This window comes from Bipolaris sorokiniana (assembly GCF_000338995.1).
Source record: "Bipolaris sorokiniana ND90Pr unplaced genomic scaffold COCSAscaffold_5, whole genome shotgun sequence".
In the NCBI taxonomy this organism is placed as follows: Eukaryota; Fungi; Ascomycota; class Dothideomycetes; order Pleosporales; family Pleosporaceae; genus Bipolaris; species Bipolaris sorokiniana.
This window is the reverse complement of record NW_006911899.1, coordinates 722,537-740,286: the sequence shown is the minus strand read 5'-3', so window position 1 is coordinate 740,286 and position 17,750 is coordinate 722,537. Positions and strand designations below refer to the sequence as shown.

The following is a 17,750-nucleotide window of genomic DNA, read 5'->3' as shown; positions in this document are numbered from 1 at the left end:
ATGAGTAGCCATGATCTTGTACTGATTAAAAGTTCAATGTTTTCGCCATCATGGTTTAACATGATGGCTTGATGGAGGCTGGTAATAGGAAATTGCAAGACATAATTTGTAGAATGCGAAGCTAATCATAAGAGGAGATTTTTTCTTAAAAAAAAAGGTGTGTCATGACGATTAAACATGTTCAACCCAAATCAATCAAAAATCTCTCAACAGACCTATCTCTCTCTGCGCCTTGCGTGAATCCTGTAATTCTCTCATCCTTCAAAAGTTTCTCGTCTTGAGGTTCGTTAGCAACTCCCCATATTTCACATGTGAGTACACAGCAACGTGCCATATGGAAGAGGGGGGGGAGGGGGGGTTGTAAGGAGCAACGAGAAAAAACGACGAGAGACAATGGAGAGCAGAAAGGATAAGAAGAAGAAGAAGAATTTAAGAAGAAAAAAAAATACCGCAAGATAAACGGCGAGGTCAACGACTTGAAACCTGCTAAACAACCGCTGCGACCCTCCATCCGTTTTAAGTTTACCGCATGCGGTATTTACACGTAGGTAGTGTAGAATTGCGGCATTTTCGACGACACCTGATCAGCACACACACACACACACACACAAGGGAGGTTTAGTGGATGAGCGGATAACCCGCATGGTTCGAAAAAAAAAGGAGGGGCAAAGTGAAGCACGTAGGTAAGTTAGGTACTTTTGTCACCTCAATTCTCATTGGGTTTAAACATGCATGATGATACTGTTATCGTGGACTACCGAAAGAAAGAAAAACGACAGCAGGTATAGTAGATACTCAAGTATAAACACCTTCTGACCCAACCAGTGGAGATGCATTACTATACAAACGCTACATAAAGTGGGCGGTGGTGGTGATGGTGGCAGAAAAAAAAAGAGGGACAGACATATTCTTCTATACAACTAATCGGCCTGGCTCGACTTCGAGTACAGCCTTGACACGCTCGAGGAAAACTTGGCCGCGCTTCTCGTCGCCCTTTGGTACGCTGATGCTGAAGACGTTGAGAGGACCTGCGACGCCTGCTGCTCCGCTGAAGGTAGATCGCTTAGGCGGGCTGGGCTTCTTGCCGGCCAAAATATCCAAAATGTCGGACTTCTTTGGTGCTGGCGGCTGAGCAGAGAGACTGGTAGGGGGAAGTGCGGTTATTTGGGGGAAGAAGTTGCCCTGGGAGTACTTTGCAGAGACCTTGTCGAGGCCGAGGACAGCGTTGAAGAGCTCGTCTGCTGATGGCTTGGCCGTCTTGGACTTGGGAAGATCCTCGTTTGCGAGCTCGGCTGCGCGAGCGACAAAGGTGGATAGCGGGAGGAAGACACCTATTGAGTCCTTGACGCGCTTTTGGCACTCCATGACTGCTTTCAGAGAGATGGGCATGGCCAGCTCAACGGGCAAGTCCTCGACAACCTTGGGCGCTTCGGCTGCAGGCTTCTTTGGTGCCTCCTTCTTGGCCATGGGCTTGATGTTGCTCAAATCAAGGTGGGAAAGTTTGGAGAAGCGGCCAGCGAGTTCTGAAGGGTAGGACTTCTCAATCTTGCCAATGTATGCTAGCACATCGCCCTTGAGTAGCCTGCCGTTGGGTCCAGTAGCGGGGATCTTGTTGGCTTCCTCTTTGGGCAGACCGTTTACTTCCAAGAGATGCTGTACGGAGGGGTATAGTGGGTAGGTCTGCTTTGTAGCCTTGGCGCTCGAGGCTTTACTTGAAGCGTCCGACTTTGCGGGTGATGCAGATGTCCGCTCTTCCTTGGGCACTGACACAGATTGCTTGGGTTGTTCCTTGGGGGCCTCAGCCTCCTTCTCTGGCGCGAGGCTGTCTTCAGCGGGTATCTCAAGCGAACTCAAGTCGTCCCCGGGCTCCGCGGTGACGGCTATCCGTGTGCCAACCTTGACTGCCTTTGATCCATCTCCGACCTGTATTCGCTGTTAATTTTCCGACTAGTCACCCTGGCCTTTCCCGTGCACATACGGTGATCTTTGCCAGAATACCATCGTCCTGGGCCTCAACGTCCATCTGTGCCTTATCGGTCTCAATCTCGAGCAGGACATCGCCGGCGGAGAAGGAGTCGCCCTCCTTGATCTTCCAGGTCGCAATATTGCCCTCGGTCATTGTCGGGGAAAGGGCAGGCATGTTGAAGTTTTGCGCGGCGAGTGAAGCCGGGCTCGAATGAAGGCCTGTATCCCATTCCCGTGAGTATTCTATATTCCCCGTAGTGTAACGATTCTTTCTTACCTCTCCGAGCGCCATGGCTGCGCAACTGCTGTGAGGCAGCGCGTGCCGAAACCCTGCATGCTGCGGCGAGCGAAGCCATGGGGAATCAATTGGCCTGTGTGTGGGTGGAGGGTTGGCAGGCGGTCGGACGTCGATGATGAGAAATGTTGAGCGCGGGATGAGCTTCGGAGGTGTCGAGCGGGCACGCTTGGACCGCCCGTTTTTGCTGGGTTACATTTTCTACAGACCATCGGAACACCAGAATCCCACGGTTGCAAAGCCGCTCATACGACAACAGACGGACTTGCAGTCGCCGAAGTCAATTGCTATACGATGCGCTCAATGGTATAATAGTGTGAAGTCTCACCCATCCCCTGCAATGCCTGCCTTTCCCCGGGGCTTCGATGCCTTCCTCCGCATCAACACGTTCCGCCTCCCCTCATCTCTCCGCGCCGCCCTCTTCGGCACGCCAGAGTCCTTCCAATCCACATCGGCTCAGCGCAGCGCCCGCTTCTTCGCCTCTTCCGCCCTCCGCCGCTACCAGTACACCTATAAAAGCAATCTCAAGTCGAGTTTTGTCAGCAATGACCCTGTCTTGCGACAAGTGGCCCAGACCCGTCAGCCCGTCTTGATATACCAGGCCCCGCGCAACAAATGGTACTATGCCAAAGTGTATGGCACAGGCGCCCTGTGGATTGGCGTCGGCGCCTTCTCTATGAAGTTCAACAATGACATCAAAGATAGAGAGGTGCCGTTCTTCGTGCGGCCTACCTATGTCGTTGTCGGTGCGGCCTTTATCGCCATCGGGTGTTATATCTGCACCGCGCCTACCAATCGCATGAGGATACTGGAGGTCATACCTAGTTTGCAGGGCGGACCCATACAATTACGCATGACGGTCAGAGCAGCCCCATGGTCCAAAGAGCGTGTCATCTACTCGCAACTGGGGGAGGCCACTATCAGCGAAAAGACAGAGCCCATGGTACGAGAGCTGCTCGAGGCAGAAAGGTTTCGAAAGCAGAAACTATGGGATGACCTTGGCCACTTGAACGTCGCAGCAAGAGTCTGGGAAGGATCCGCCCGATGGGTGCACCAGAAATGGACCAACTTCTTCTTGCGATTCAAGTTCGCAGTCTTGCGCTTCGGTATTGCGAAAGTCAAGGTGCAAGGCGAAGACTGGAAGATTGATTGCTCGGGGTATTTGATGGAGGATGGCAAAGGTAAATTGTTTCTTCCTGTCCAATCCCACACAAGACTGACACTAACTGCTTTGCCAGCTGTCGATAGACTCATTGCCGAAGAATAAAACGGCTACTACTGTACGATTATGGACCCTTGTACACATATGAAATGTATAACCAACCAACACGCAATGTAAAATTAAATCAAACACACTCAAAATGGGTATCATCCTCTAACCTCCTCCATCCTTCATCCTTCTTCCTTCAGAGAAAAAAAGAATCATTCACTTATATCAAGCCAATACCCCGTCTTGCCCGTTCCCTTGTAAAACTCGGTAAAAGCCCCTATCGTCGACCTATTCATTTCACTGTCAGCCCCCAAGGAAAAAAACAACAACAACATGTATAAGAAAAAAAGACTCACCCTCTCATTTGCTCCCTGTCCTTTGCCTTGTTCCACTCCTTCCAGCGCTCCTTTTCACTTAGTGTCGCATCTCGCCATTTCTCCTTTCCGGGTACGGTGGGTGGTGTGGGGCGGTGCAGGTGCAAGTGCAGTTTTGAGCGCCAAGAGGAAGATGGGGTTGGAGATGCGGAGGAGGTGTCTGGTTGGGTGGAGGCGATGCTTTGGACGGAGGTCAAGGCATCCTTTTTTTGAGAGTCGGTTGAGGACATGAAAGGTCTTGTGGTTTGGTTTGGTTTGGTTTGATTTGGGGATAGGTAAGTGTCACAGTGTGAGTGGGTGAGATGGAAGTGACGAGGGTCTGGGGGGAGACGGGGGCTGTTTTATTGTTTTCGTTTTGTGAGGCAGGCAGAATGATGGTTTGTTGTTTGGGGGTGGCTGAGAGGCCGTAGCAAGGAGCCGCAGTAGGGTTGCCTTGTAAGGCGTGCTGTGGGATCGAGTCGGGATGCTGGTTGGGTGTGGCTTAGCAGATCTGGCTAGTGTGGCTGAGGCGGTTAGCCAGACCAGAAAAACAAGGCAGATGCTAGTACCAATCACTACGGAGACGAGCATATCCATATTCCACGAGTGTAAATTGTATTCTTCATTCCAGTATCACAGGGGACACGACAATCACGCAGCCAACTCTACCTCATCAAAGTTTTTGCGTATAAACTTTGTCGCAGCATCCAAACCCTCCTTGACCACATCCGTCTGATTGACAAACCCAATCCTCACATACCCCTTGAACTCGTCTCCAAAGCACGTGCTACCAGGTACAAACATGACACCCGTAGCTTCAAGCAGCTTCTTGCAAAAGTCGACCGAGTCCACCGGCTTACCCTCACGGTGAAATTTGATAAATGCCGTCGTACCAGCCACGGGCTTGACCCACTCACACTCATCCTCATTCTTAATCACAAACTTTTCCAACAGCGCCAGATTCGTCTTGGCAAGCTGGATATTGCGCGCAAGCAGACCGTGTATAGTCGATGAGTGCAAAGCGTAGGCTGCGACTTGCTCGTCAAAGTAGGACACGGAGATTGTGGTGTAATGGCGTGCGTCTGCAATCCTCTCAATCAGGTCCGAGCTGCGTGATGCGATCCATCCGATGCGGATGCCGGCGAGAGAGTAGGCTTTGGACATGGAACCTGTGACAACGATGTTGCTGTAGCCCATGGAGAGGAGGGAGGGCGGGAATTCTTTGTCTAGGGGGCCGATAGAGTGGAAGAGGGGACGGTAGACTTCGTCGCCCATGATGGTGATGTTTTTTTCCGAGGCAATGGCGACGACATCTTGAAGAAAGGTCTTGCCGAGGACTGCGCCGGTGGGGTTGTTGGGGTTGTTGAGGATGATGAGCTTTGTGTTTGGCTTGATGAGGGCTTTCAGGTCTTCGATTGATGGTATCCAGTTGTTTTCTGGCTTGGCCTTCCATAGGTCTACTTCGGCACCTAGTTGCTTGGGCACATCGTAGAGAGATTGGTAGGTGGGGTAGTGACAGATGACATGGTCGCCAGGTCCTACAAGAGTGTATGCAGTCAGGTAGTTCGCCTGGATCGCACCGGCGGTGGTGAGGATGTTTTCGGCTGGGAGTGGTGTTGTAACTTTTACAGAGTAGAGTCGGGCAAGGTTGTTCCGCAGGTCGTCGCTTCCTCTAATTGCGCCATAGTTGAGGACACGCGAAGTATCGAAGACTTGCCTGTCCTTATCTTCTGACAGGTCGCGTAGCTGGTCGACGGAGATTGACGCACAGCATGTCTCGGCAATGTTGTACTTGCATTTTGTCTCGTATGCGTCCATCCACTCCTAGTGGTCAGTTTTGCCCCGCATCAGATGGCAGAAATGCGGGGAACGACTTACGGACTCGACTGCGAACTTGTCGATTTTGACCATGTTGTGCTGGATGCGATGAGATTACTGACTATGGGTAGAAAGAATATTTGGCAATGATGCTCCAGGAGTCTACTCTGGTGTTTGGCACTAGGCGCTCAAATAGTTCTCCGCATGGTTCCATTCGAGCGGGTCTACTATGTAGTTCGCAGGGCGTGATGAACGGACATTTTCTTGCCACATGGCTCGCTCCAACGGCAACTAAACTAGGGATGGGCCTACCATGGCAGTTGAGCATACTCCAAGGACGGTAGTATGGAGCCGCAGTAATAGTCCCGCATAGGCACCGAGGTCGTCTTTTGCATGTTGGCAGCAACAAGTCGATGACGAGGGCGCCAGGTACTGGGAGCGGCGTGTGCCTCGGTCGGGCGGTCCGCTACAATACTTGGCTGAATCAGGCCCAGCCTCGTCGGCGAATCATCATGGCGCAATCGCCATGATAGCAACCCGCCTTGTGTTGGTCACCATCACAGTCCTAGCTCCGTGGCCGTGTCTTGTCCCTCGTCGTTATCACACGAGCTCGTCCAGCTCCCTTGCCGCTCCTTTGACAGGTGCTGCACTTCTATCCTCGACAGTCAGTTGTTATTACTACTGTCGCGCCACTATCACGGCGACGCGTCGGTCCGATCGCAGCTGCCTGCTATCGCTGGCTCTGCGCCGCATACACACAAACACACAAGATGCGCCAACGAAGCTGGGCGACGTCGCTCGCCGCCACCGCAGCTGTCGTGCTGGGCATGGCATCCCCATCTACCGCTCACAAGACATTTGCAAACTACTCCCTCGCCGAGTCGCCCCAGTCGCTCTTCTCCATCTATGGCGATAGGCCTGATGGTTGCCCCCCATGCTTCAACTGCAACCTCGAGGACTTCAAGTGCAAGCAGTTTGCCGACTGTAGCAAGGCCAACGGACGATGCAACTGCGGTCCTGGATTTGGCGGCGAGGACTGTTCAGAGCCACTCTGTGGCGCTCTGCCTGATGGCAAGGACCGTTCGCCCAGAGGAGGCGCAAAGGAATGCGAATGCTCAGAAGGTTGGTCTGGCATCAACTGCAACGTCTGCCAGACCAACGATGCTTGCAACGCCATGATGCCCGATGGCGAGGGTGGAGTCTGCTACAAGGACGGCCAATTGGTCAAGGAAAACTTCCAGATCTGTGACATTACCAACAGAAAGATCCTCGATACCTTGAAGGAGAAGAAGCCTCAGGCCACCTTTTCTTGCAACGCCGAGGCCGAAGAGTGTAACTTTCAGTGTAAGTGTTACCCACACCTACTTTCACTCTCTCGCTCTCTTGCTGACCTTTGCAGTCTGGGTTGACCAGAGGGAATCCTTCTACTGCGCCCTCGACACGTGCGCCGCCTACTTTACCGCCGAAGCCGATCGCAACATCACCAAGTACCGATGTGAGAACATCAAGTGCGAGTGTATCCCCGACAGGATGCTCTGCGGAGAGGATGGCTCTGTCGACATTGGCGACTTCTTGAGGGAGTCGATCAAGGGTCCTGCCGAATTCAGGGGTATCTCAGCCATTAACAAGAAAGAAAGCGGCAGCGTCTTTTCCGAGCCTGCCATGAATGACCTCATTTCGAGCATCTTTGGCGACGAAAGCATCTTCTTACAATGCGACACTGGCGAGTGTCTGTACCAGACTGAAGTACCCGGTTACGAAAGGCCCATCAAGAAGATCAATACGCCTCTCATTGCGGGTGTTATTGCCGGTTGTGCTCTGTTTATCGTCGCAGCTATCCTGGCTATCTGGTACCTCACCCATCGTGCCGAGGCGCAGCGTTATGGCCCCATCCACTTATCAGACGATGAGGAGGATGAGGATGCGAAGCTGCTAGCCGACCACAAGCCAGCCTCTTTCCTCTTCGAAAACGTGGCATACAATCTCAACGGCAGGCAAATTCTCTCCGGAATTTCTGGTGCGGTCCATCCCGGAGAGCTTCTAGCCATCATGGGCGCTTCCGGTGCTGGAAAGACCACTTTCTTGGATATCCTCGCCCGTAAGAGCAAAATTGGTGTCGACAGCGGTGATTTTTACATCAACGGAGAAAAGGTTCGCGATGACGAGTTCCGAAGCGTTATTGGCTTTGTCGACCAGGAAGATACCTTGCTGCCTACCTTGACCGTCCACGAAACTATTCTTGACTCGGCTTTACTGCGCCTACCAAAGGAAATGAGTCTTATTTCAAAACAGCAGAGGGTTGAAGATGTAGAACGCCAACTCGGTATCTACCACATTCGTCACCAGAAGATCGGCTCAGAAGAAAGTGGTCGTGGCATTTCTGGCGGAGAAAAGCGTCGCGTCGGTATTGCCTGTGAGCTTGTCACTTCGCCCAGCATCCTCTTCCTCGATGAGCCAACCAGTGGACTGGATGCTTTCAACGCTTTCAACGTCGTCGAGTGTCTCGTCAATCTGGTCAAGAACTACAACCGAACAGTTGTATTCACCATTCACCAGCCGCGCTCTAACATCGTAGCCCTTTTTGATCAGCTGATTCTGCTCGCAAAGGGCCGTACTGTCTACTCTGGACCTTTTGAGAACTGCCAATCCTACTTTGACGAGCTTGGCTACACTTGCCCACCTGGTTTCAATATCGCTGATTACATTGTCGATCTTACCATGCATGCAAGTACAGCACGTCAGCCCATTGACGAGGACAGCTCTCTCTTCAACCGTGATCTGAACCGCGATGGACTCACCACCAGCGCAAGCAGTGCAATCGCCGTCAAGTCTATTCCTAGCATCAATACCTCTGAGCTTGAGCGAGACCTTGCTGGAAGTCCCAGCAACTCTAGCATGATGCGACCCAAGGGCAAGCGCAGGACATCTATCAAGCAGCAGCAGGAACGCGAGCTATTCACACGCAAGAAGACTTCTACTACCACCAACGATGGCACCATGTCACCTAAGACTGACGAAGAACCCTATGATCGTCGAGGCGCTATCAAAGCTCAATGGCTGAAACTTACTCGTCAACAAGGTGGTGTACCTCCTCAGATTCTCGAAGATCCAGATGAGCTCCCACCCCCTGCTAACGGCGCAACTGGAACCAACTTGGATCTTCTTATCAATGCCTACTCTTCCTCCGAGGTCGCGGCCAGAATTCGCGAAGACATTGCTACTTCAGTCGCAAACGCCAACCAAGCTAATGGCACGAATGGAAACCAAGAGGTCAATGGTTTTGTTGCAGCAGGCAAGCTCAAGGGGTTTAAGAAGGTAGGCTTTTTTGGCCAGTTCAAAATCTTGTCTCGACGCACATGGCGCAATCTCTACCGCAACCCGATGCTCATGCTTACCCACTACGCCATCGCCATCGTCCTGGCCGTGTTCCTCGGGTTCCTCTTCTATGGCCTCACGGACGACATCAAGGGATTCCAGAACCGTCTTGGTCTGTTCTTGTTCGTCCTCTCTCTCTTCGGTTTCAGCAGCTTGACCATTCTCACCGTCTTTGCACCTGAGAGGCTACTCTTTACCCGTGAGCGTGCCAAGGGCTACTACTCCCCGCCAGCATACTTTGCTTCCAAGGTTATCTTCGACATTATCCCACTTCGTCTATTGCCACCCATTATCCTCGGCATCATTGTTTACCCAATGACGGGCCTCATTCCCGCCTGGCCCAACTTCCTTAAGTTCACGCTTTTCCTTGTTCTCTTCAACCTCGCTGCTGCGGCCATTTTCCTCTTCATCGGTATCGTGTTCCGCAACTCCGGAGTCGCGAACTTGATCGGCGTGCTTGTCATGCTCTTCAGTCTCTTGTTCTCTGGCTTCTTCTTGAACAAGGATAGTATTCCTGGTGTAGCCAAATGGTTGCAATCTGTAAGTCTCATCCGCTGGGTTATTCAAGGTTATATGTACTAACAACTACAGTTGTCAATCTTCCATTACGCCTTTGAAGGTCTCATTGTCAACGAAGTCAAATACTTGTCTCTTATCGACCACAAGTATGGTCTCGACATTGAAGTCCCTGGTTCAGCTATCCTCAGCTCGTTTGGCTTCAACACGCAAGCGCTGTGGACCGACTGTATCGGGCTGGGTGTGTTTGGTGGTGTATTCGTACTGCTGGCCTACATGGCTATGCATTTGTTGCTCGTGGAGAAGAGATAGTAGGGTACAGAAAGGGTCTTGTGAGATTCTTTTATTTCACTGTGTTCCATGTATTGTCATTCGATCGTCTAGAGGCACATGGATGGGAGGTATCTTTGCATACGCGGCGTTTAGGCAATGAGCCTTTCTCTTTTTTTGATGAGTGTTGTCATATACATCTAACGCATGTTTCCTCTCTCTCATGGTTGTTGTGTCGATGTGTGCCTTGATCCACTCTAGTACTTGGATGCATGAGTAAACAGTACATGGTTCGCTTGTATCACCATCTCCTCTCTTCAACGACACTGAGAACTAGTCCAAGTGCTTGTGCTTTAGAACACATTGCAAGATTGTAGATACCTCTCCGCTAGTCGAAAAGGCGGTAGCAAAGTCCGTCAGTAAGCATCTAAATCCAAAAATCTCTTTCAACACATACTTTAGTAATTTCTACTATAACTATCTAAGTTAATACGTTAGATATTTTATTCGCCTGAATATCCCACCTGGCATAGTATCACATTATAGGCGCAGGAGCCTTTATAAAACTACTTGTAGTTATTATTACCCTACTCTTCGGCGGTACTTGGGTGAACCGCAATACGGAATACTGTTTTCTTAACTGACCAAAAGCTTATCACCCACTCGCCCCGTTCCACTTCACCCGGCTCCGACATCAGCTGCGGCGCGGATTCAGCGCGAGCTGGGAAGATAATGGCACGTCATTGGCTACAAGAATAGGGTTGGGCTAGCTCTGCGTGATTTAAGGCGAGCGGTAGGAGGAGCAGACTTATGTATGTATGTACCTATGTAGGCCGATAGCGGTGCCCAACTATAATCTACCCTTTCAAGCTCTTCAGCAATGCCCGTGTGTCAAAGTCCTTCAGCCTGCGAGGCAGCTCATCTCTTATCCAGTGTCGGCCCAGAAGAGCGCCGCTTGCAACCGCTGCAACAGTGACCAGCCTCAGTGCCGTCTTCCGCGCATGCGGATTAACTTCCCTCCCCGTCTCCTTATCCAAATATATAAAATCATTCTTCTTCCAGAACACGCTCCTGAGCCAGAACATGAATTGCCAATCTGGATACATCACTACACCAAGTATTAGCCTTTCCACCTCTTTTTAAAACAAGTGATTTGCGAAGAGAAAATTATCTTACTATTGTTAAGCCCTGTCTTAGCATCAACAGCCCAATTCACACATCCAGTCGCCCAGACCAGCTTCTTCGCTGCGTCTTGTGTCCATCGGGAATCTGCAGCCGCGGCTCCAGACTTGACTTCGACGCTCGCCGGCGCCGCGGCGAAGAAGCTCGGAACCCACGAGCGCAATCGGTACGATGGCAGCGATTTGATAATGGGATCGAGAAGACGCAAAATGAAATTGATCTGGCACTCGACGCTGTAGATGACGCTGAGATGGCCCGTAACGGTATTCGGACCCATCAGTATGAAGAAATTGGGAAAGTGCGGCACAACGGTGCCGAAGTAAGCTTGTGCGACGCCGCGCGAGGTTTTATCCCACTGTCTCAGTCATCAATCATCAAAATCCTCCTACTATCTTCACTCAAACTCGGGGGGATTAGTAGTAAGGAAAGTGACTTACATACTCCCTCAACCCCACCCCATCCCTCCCCACAATCTCCATCGGCACCAACATCTGCTGCGTCTTAAACCCCGTCGCCAATACAATGGCATCCGCCCTAATCTCCCTCCCCTCCCTTGTTACAACCCCCGTTTCCGATATCCTTGCCACAGCATCATCGAATATAAGCTCGACATTCTCGCGCCAGAGTGTCTTTAGGTAATCTGTATCCAGCACTTTTCTCTTACAACCCACTTCGACTGTAGGGATGAGTGCGTCCCAGTACCGCGGCGGCGCCACGTTCTTTACATACGCGGCGTTTTCCTTAGCTAGGGCCTGGCGGATGGCGTGTCCGGAGTCGATGGAGAAACCGCTGTAGTCGCGCTCCATATCGAGGTAGAATTTTAGGCGGTAGAGGCGCATGGCGAGGGGGACGTAGCGCATTATGACTTTGAAGGTATCTGAGTAAACGGGGTTCTGGCGTTCAGAGAGGAACTGAGCTTGGCGGCTGAATTGGATGAGGGTGCGGGTTGGATTGGGGGGGTTGGCGAGGATGGGGACGAATTGGGTGGCGGAGCAGCCGTTTCCTTGCGGTTTTGTTAGTAGAAGTTCATCTGGCTTTCGGATTTGTATGTATAGAGTAGGGGGAAGGAGGAGGGGGGGGGGGGGAAAGATACCGAGAACAACAACATCCTTCCCACCCCAATCAAACCCATGATCCCACTTTGCAGAATGAAATAACCGTCCTTTGTACACTTCTGCGCCTGGGATGTCGCATTCCTTGGGCACAGACAGCGCTCCAACCCCCGACACAAGAATCTTCGCCCTCCGCACCGTCTTCCCCTTCGTTTTCCAATCCAAAACCTCGACTTCCCACATCTTATCCTTCTCATTCCATGCCGCTTTTTCTACAGTAGAGTGAAACCGGATATGCTCAAGGACTCGATATTGCTCTGCTACGTCCTGGAAATACGCCTGGATCTCGCGCTGGTGCGAGTACTTGCGGCTCCAGTCTGGATTCAATGCGAAGCTGTACGAGTAGAAGTGCGAAGCGACCTAACTATTCATCAACTTCTCTCTTCCTCCCTCTTTCTTCTCTTTATGTGATAAAGCCATCATTTGGGATAAGGAAAGGGAGGAGGAAGAACTCACATCACACCCGCACCCCGGATACGTATTCACGTTCCACGTTCCGCCCACATCCTCACTCTTCTCCACGATCTCAAAGGTGCGGAGATTGTACGTGCGGATGAGTTGGACGGCGAGACCGAGACCGCTCATTCCCGCGCCTATGATCAGAACTTCTGTATCGAACGCCATCTCTTTTCCTTTGTTACTCAGCCGAAGGCTATTGAGAGCGGTACAAGGGGTGGATAAAGAAATGAAAATAGGATTGGGAACGGGGGTATATACAGGTTATGCTCTTGCATAGACTTAGATGGTGGATAAAGGTTCATATCAAGCTCATCTCCATCTAACTATCTTTCTCTCACTTATCTAAGCTCATCGGTCCCCAACTCCCAACCAAACTTACAGTCCCCCGCCCTTTCCCCCCATCCACGCACACACATACACACACCACACGTGCGGAGCTCAGCTAACCCTCTACTCCTCTCCACACACTACACCTACTCTGCTACCAACACCCGTCGCGACACGCATCGTATCTCAGCAGGTTTGCCGATGGTGTGCGGAACAGGAATACCTTGCAAGTGGGCCAATTAGGTGTGGCGGGTAGTAGTGCGTAGTGCGGGGACCCCGCTAGTTTGGGTACTAGGACACGCGTGTAGTAGTTTGCTGCAGTGTGGTTCGGGGTTATTCGTTTTGGGTATTCCGGTGGTAGGCGTGGGGGTTTGGGTTGTGCGCGTTGCGCGTATGGGCGATTGGAGTGGGGTGGGTTCGTATAGACTGGGATGGGAAGTGTGAGGGTTGCGTGGGCGGATGGTGGCGGGTGTTGGTGGGTGACGAGGTACTTGGGTCGCTTGTAAATGCGGGTTTCATAGTAGGTACATGGCTGATGGTTTGATTGAGGATTATCCTTTTTTTTCGTCTAGTAATATGACGTCGACGTAGATGGTCTAGTTCTTATGAAGTCCGTCCAATAGATCCTCCGATTCTTCTTGTCTTACATTGCTCATAGCTCACTCGTAAACGTCTCGTCTTCATTAGGAATTCTACCTGTTCCTGCCATAAATCCCGGTGTAAGTGGCGTGTCAGAGAGGAACTCTTCATCGGTATCGAAGTCTGCATACTCGATATCCTGGAGACTTTCTCCCCGCTTCTCCATCAACGCACTCGCGTCAGTGGTATCATTATCTCCTTGCTCAGCCGTTGAAGCCCCAACTGTATGCCGCCGGTTCGGCGACATTTGTCGCAGCGCTGAACGCTTACTGGGTGATGTCCTGCCCGAGACGGATTTAGAGACTAAATCGGGCTTCTGAGCGTACGGCGTAAGCATGGTGGGAACTTTGAAAGCCGGCCGTGGTTTCAAGCGTTTGGCTGCTGGGATGTTGGCTTTCGAAGATGACTCAAAAGACGCCTCAGTAGTATCTTCTGTAGTCGAGTCTGCCATTGGCGTGATGTTCTGGGGTGCAATAAAGGCGGACTTGCGTCGCCGTTGAGTTCGCGGCTCACGTGTAGTCGTGGTCGCGGCAATGTCCTTGTAGGATCGAGACGCAGAGCGAATGGCTAGTGGTTGTTGGGACGAGACACCAAAATGTGCCAACACATTCTTGTGGATGGCTCTACGTTCCTCAAGTTCATCTTCTTGCTCTTTACAAAAGTCTTTGAGCTCTTGGATTCTAGACTCTAGGTGTGGAATGATTTCTTGGAGCTGCTCAATCTGTTGACGCGACTTTTCGTGGTCATGTTGTTCTTGCTGGTAATCCTCCAGAGCGTTCTGCAGTTGATCTTCAAGAGTCCTACAAACGTGTTCGGCTTTCTCATTAAGTGCCTCGATATCGCTAGTATTCTGAGCTGCTAGGTCTTTGAGCTTGGCTTCCGATGTCTCTTGGAGCTCTTGGTGCATGCTTTGCAATGCGTCTAAATTTTTCAAGGCTTCTTCCAACTCAGCTTCCTTCTCTTCTAGAAGGCGGCGGTATTCTGATACTCGTGTTTCGAGACGTACAACACCGTCATTCCGGTTAGCGGCGTTTGATCTTTCATGTTGAAGCATTTCTTCCATATCCTGACAGCGACGTTGGAGACTCTCATATTCCTTGGCAAGCGTGGTGTGGTCCTTCTCGCGTTGAGCTCCAGATTGCTTTAGCTCACTGATAGTATCGTTCAGCTGCTGTATCTGTGAATCACGGACACGGTTATCTTCTTCATGTTGAAGAATACTTGATTGGAGTGCGAGCTCCTTTGTGCTGAAACTCTCCTGTGCAGCCTTGAGCGCTTCGTTCGCATTCGATTTTGACTCTTTGAGAAGTGTCTCCAACTCTTTGGCCCTAGACTGCGCTTGCTCCTTTTCTTGGGTAATGGTAGCATTCTCCTCCTGTAAACGGCCTTGGTCTTCTTTCAGATCTTCTAGCTCCTTTTCTAAGCCTTCTAGCTGATCGATGGAGTCTTCGTTTTGTGTTCGTAATGACTCAACTTCATCGTTCAGGGAGCGGTTTTGCTCCTCGAGTTCGGTTGATTTTTCTTTCTCCCTACGTAGCGGCTCTTCGACTGTGTTGCAGCGCGTTTCGAGGTCAGTGCAAATCTGTGCTACTGAACGTAAGATGGCGTCTCTCTGATACTTGCCCTGGCTTTGTAGTTCTGATTCAAGGCGTGTACTCCAGTCTTCCAAATGCTGACCAGGGTTTTGTGTATTTGCAGCTTGAAAAAGTGATATGGGTGTGTTCTTTGGCGTCTCAGAGGCATATGGGCAAGCACCCGCTACAAGCGGCAGATCCCGTTGCGCCTTCACAAGAGACATTTTGAGGGTCTGAGGTAACGTCGGTTCTCCTGGCTCAGCTGCAAGGATGATAGTGATCAGAGAAGCAAGGGTAGCAGCGATGAGCTGCCGATGGATCGATCCCACATGGGTGCAGACGGCTTGATGATCCGGCACGAGCCGCACAAGACGCCAGATCTTATCTTGCAATTTCTTTGACGACAAACCGCGTAGTACATTACCTCGTAATATGGAAGAAGACAGGGTGGCAGCGGTGAGCTCATCTATGAAACTGACAAGATTGGACATGTGCCTGGGGCTTGGTTGTTCAGCACATGCATCTAGGACACTGGAAAACAGTGCCTGGGTTTCTGGGATATATGCCTGTCTCAATCAGTTGAGTGGTTCACAATGGCTTCAAATGTGCTTACCCCGAATTTAGGAAGTGATACTGATAGCAGCTCGGAAATGCCGGCTGGCTCCGCTGTACAGACAGCATCAAAGACACATGATGCATACCGTATCACTGTACTTTGGGACAGTTTCTTTGAGCCAGAAAGCTGGCCAAAGAAAGACAGAGCCTCCAGCTGGATGGTGGGGCTAGAAGCCGACTCTTCTATCCTCGATCGGCATTTGTCAAAAAGCAGTGCCCCCTTTTCATGCTTGATCCAACTATCTCTGATGTCTATGTCGATACATTGCATGATTCTAGAGGCAATACGCAAGCCTTCAGTTACTTCTTCGTCGTCGTCAACGGGGGCTTTGAGGAGCCACAAGATATTCAAGCACGTCATTTGTATATTCTTGTACAAGTCCTTGGTAGAGCCAAATAGTTTTTGACCGGATGGTGTTACCCATTGCTGCATTAGCGTCTGGGTAGAGACGGGCTGGTGACTGGTGTCGAACGCGTGGGCAGGCTGGATGCCTTCTGGATGCTCAACGATAATGACTATGCCACACAGCCACAACAGCAGCATGGCCGACTCGCCAGATACATTGTTTTGCAAGATGCGACATAGCTCGGTATCGAAGCGTCGTCTGGCAGCACTAGGAAGGAGACGGTAGAGCTGAGCGCATGCTCCATTGAGCATGCGATATACCGACTTCAAGGCATCGGAATTTGGGTTTTGTGAAGCCTTTTCAAAGACGTTGAGCAGAAAACTCTGTGCGGCGGCAGGCAAGGGAATTGCCTCTGGCAAAGGGCACGACAGAAGTAGCACACATAGTTCCCCGAGCTGGTGCTGAGTTAGGGGGTGGGATGGTGGCAAAGTCTGTACTACTCACATCGTTGAAGTCTTGCTTGGAGGAAACAGCCCTCTCCAACAGACCGTTTAGCAGGCCCGGGTAGCGAATCAATAGTTGGTCACGGAACTCGGGTGCATGGCCTGCATAGGGGTAGGCGGTCAGCCGATGTGTTAACAAGAAGCGGTCAAAAGCTTACACAGACGATGCAGGACACGCAGCGTGTAAGCCGTCAGCGGCAAGGCGTCGCGGACGATTTTGGCCAAGGCAGCCAGGGCACATGGGGAACGGTGATGAATAGAAGCGCGGATGGTGGGTAGGTCGGCACGCGCGAGTAGATGGGAGAGAGGCTGTGTGTGAGATGTTGGTCAGACTATCTATCAACCAACCATGGCGGGATACAGAAGTGACGAGTCATATAGTTGGTTGATGGTGCAAGATGCGGTAATACTGATACAGTACTTACAGACAGCGAGGGAGGATATGGACATTTGATGATCCTCGTCAGTTCCGCATTGAGCTGTGCGCCCAAGTCTGCCGTGGGGGGCCTGTCTGGCATGGTTGGCCTCGGCTTCCGACGTTGCAACTAATAGTGCGTATGTACGTAGTCGTAGTCGTAGTAGCTTGTTCTGGTTCCCGTGCAAAGTGTGCAGCGCGTCGGATCGCCTATACGCGATCTTGTTTGACGGTCTCGCGTTCCTCCGACAACCGCGCCAGCCAATCTTTGTGCACTGTAGTCGTATAGTCGTGTGTACACTACTGTACACTATACGCATGTAGTATCCAAGTATGTACAGACATGGGCCGCGAGCATTCCCCACCTTGCACCGCCGCCTGCACCGCATGCTTGTTTGCTTTTTTTTTGGCAGTGCCTGGACGCTTGATTGACGTTGGGCGATGCTGTTGCGCCACGGCTGCTTGGATGCGCCATCAACGTCTGTCTTGTCTTGTCTTGTATTGTCGAAACCCCCCCCCCCCCTTTGGTGCATGCATGGCCATGGCCGACGAGCAAAGGCCGACTGGAGCCGCTCTTGATGGCGGCGTGGCATGTCGAGGTGGATGCAAACGGCCCCCACTGCACTGCTGAGGTAATTGGATGACGGCCATCCAATGCACGCTATCCACGCCCTCTTGCTCGCCATCCAGACCCCCCCGGGCCTTTGCTTTCCATCCTGACGGTTGCTGCTGCTGAGCCTCACACATGCCATGTCTGTGTATCCATGTGGCGGCC

General features: G+C 51.4%; 7 protein-coding genes across 7 annotated transcripts; 2 read left to right on the top strand and 5 right to left on the bottom strand.

Moving 5' to 3' along the window:
• Window positions 1-664: 664 nt before the first annotated feature.
• Window positions 665-2,406, bottom strand: COCSADRAFT_189332 (uncharacterized protein). Its single transcript, XM_007700472.1, has 3 exons — window positions 2,243-2,406; window positions 1,979-2,184; window positions 665-1,923 (listed from the first exon to the last, which is right to left on the bottom strand). The coding sequence occupies exons 1-3, from the start codon at window positions 2,319-2,321 to the stop codon at window positions 913-915; spliced, it is 1,296 nt and encodes a 431-aa protein (XP_007698662.1). The 5' UTR covers window positions 2,322-2,406; the 3' UTR covers window positions 665-912.
• Window positions 2,407-2,479: 73 nt separating this feature from the next.
• On the top strand, window positions 2,480-3,874 carry COCSADRAFT_139616 (uncharacterized protein). Its single transcript, XM_007700471.1, has 2 exons — window positions 2,480-3,441; window positions 3,499-3,874. The coding sequence occupies exons 1-2, from the start codon at window positions 2,601-2,603 to the stop codon at window positions 3,525-3,527; spliced, it is 870 nt and encodes a 289-aa protein (XP_007698661.1). The 5' UTR covers window positions 2,480-2,600; the 3' UTR covers window positions 3,528-3,874.
• A 252-nt stretch (window positions 3,875-4,126) lies between these two features.
• Window positions 4,127-4,420, bottom strand: COCSADRAFT_170023 (uncharacterized protein; the record flags this gene model as incomplete). Its single annotated transcript, XM_007700470.1, has 1 exon — window positions 4,127-4,420. The coding sequence occupies one exon, from the start codon at window positions 4,418-4,420 to the stop codon at window positions 4,127-4,129; it is 294 nt and encodes a 97-aa protein (XP_007698660.1).
• Window positions 4,416-6,022, bottom strand: COCSADRAFT_35583 (uncharacterized protein). Its single transcript, XM_007700161.1, has 2 exons — window positions 5,702-6,022; window positions 4,416-5,644 (listed from the first exon to the last, which is right to left on the bottom strand). Exons 1-2 carry the CDS (start codon window positions 5,732-5,734, stop codon window positions 4,475-4,477), a joined length of 1,203 nt encoding a protein of 400 aa, XP_007698351.1. The 5' UTR covers window positions 5,735-6,022; the 3' UTR covers window positions 4,416-4,474.
• A 446-nt stretch (window positions 6,023-6,468) lies between these two features.
• On the top strand, window positions 6,469-9,844 carry COCSADRAFT_87502 (uncharacterized protein; the record flags this gene model as incomplete). The annotated part of the gene is made up of 3 exons (XM_007700469.1): window positions 6,469-6,985; window positions 7,041-9,556; window positions 9,608-9,844. 3 exons carry the CDS (start codon window positions 6,469-6,471, stop codon window positions 9,842-9,844), a joined length of 3,270 nt encoding a protein of 1,089 aa, XP_007698659.1.
• A 719-nt stretch (window positions 9,845-10,563) lies between these two features.
• COCSADRAFT_35581 (uncharacterized protein) lies at window positions 10,564-12,822 on the bottom strand. Its single transcript, XM_007700160.1, has 5 exons — window positions 12,553-12,822; window positions 12,078-12,456; window positions 11,422-11,987; window positions 10,979-11,339; window positions 10,564-10,910 (listed from the first exon to the last, which is right to left on the bottom strand). The coding sequence occupies exons 1-5, from the start codon at window positions 12,718-12,720 to the stop codon at window positions 10,660-10,662; spliced, it is 1,725 nt and encodes a 574-aa protein (XP_007698350.1). The 5' UTR covers window positions 12,721-12,822; the 3' UTR covers window positions 10,564-10,659.
• A 625-nt stretch (window positions 12,823-13,447) lies between these two features.
• Window positions 13,448-17,096, bottom strand: COCSADRAFT_114426 (uncharacterized protein). Its single transcript, XM_007700468.1, has 5 exons — window positions 16,986-17,096; window positions 16,719-16,869; window positions 16,562-16,662; window positions 15,709-16,512; window positions 13,448-15,661 (listed from the first exon to the last, which is right to left on the bottom strand). The coding sequence occupies exons 1-5, from the start codon at window positions 17,076-17,078 to the stop codon at window positions 13,535-13,537; spliced, it is 3,276 nt and encodes a 1,091-aa protein (XP_007698658.1). The 5' UTR covers window positions 17,079-17,096; the 3' UTR covers window positions 13,448-13,534.
• Window positions 17,097-17,750: the final 654 nt, after the last annotated feature.

Excerpts from the sequence above, each read along its gene's own strand:
- COCSADRAFT_189332 (XM_007700472.1), bottom strand. The coding sequence starts at position 2,321 with ATGGCTTCGCTCGCCGCAGCATGCAGGGTTTCGGCACGCGCTGCCTCA. Across the intron at positions 2,185-2,242 it reads CAGCCATGGCGCTCGGAGAG|GCCTTCATTCGAGCCCGGCT; the intron begins GTAAGAAAGAAT and ends AATGGGATACAG. Across the intron at positions 1,924-1,978 it reads GTATTCTGGCAAAGATCACC|GTCGGAGATGGATCAAAGGC; the intron begins GTATGTGCACGG and ends CAGCGAATACAG.
- COCSADRAFT_139616 (XM_007700471.1), top strand. The coding sequence starts at position 2,601 with ATGCCTGCCTTTCCCCGGGGCTTCGATGCCTTCCTCCGCATCAACACG. Across the intron at positions 3,442-3,498 it reads TTTGATGGAGGATGGCAAAG|CTGTCGATAGACTCATTGCC; the intron begins GTAAATTGTTTC and ends CTGCTTTGCCAG.
- COCSADRAFT_35583 (XM_007700161.1), bottom strand. The coding sequence starts at position 5,734 with ATGGTCAAAATCGACAAGTTCGCAGTCGAGTCC. Across the intron at positions 5,645-5,701 it reads ACAAGTTCGCAGTCGAGTCC|TGGATGGACGCATACGAGAC; the intron begins GTAAGTCGTTCC and ends GACCACTAGGAG.
- COCSADRAFT_35581 (XM_007700160.1), bottom strand. The coding sequence starts at position 12,720 with ATGGCGTTCGATACAGAAGTTCTGATCATAGGCGCGGGAATGAGCGGT. Across the intron at positions 12,457-12,552 it reads ATCCGGGGTGCGGGTGTGAT|GTCGCTTCGCACTTCTACTC; the intron begins GTGAGTTCTTCC and ends ATGAATAGTTAG. Across the intron at positions 10,911-10,978 it reads TAAGACAGGGCTTAACAATA|TGATGTATCCAGATTGGCAA; the intron begins GTAAGATAATTT and ends TACTTGGTGTAG.
- COCSADRAFT_114426 (XM_007700468.1), bottom strand. The coding sequence starts at position 17,078 with ATGCCAGACAGGCCCCCCACGGCAGACTTGGGCGCACAGCTCAATGCG. Across the intron at positions 16,663-16,718 it reads GCGTGTCCTGCATCGTCTGT|GCCATGCACCCGAGTTCCGT; the intron begins GTAAGCTTTTGA and ends ACCCCTATGCAG. Across the intron at positions 16,513-16,561 it reads CCAAGCAAGACTTCAACGAT|CTCGGGGAACTATGTGTGCT; the intron begins GTGAGTAGTACA and ends ACTCAGCACCAG.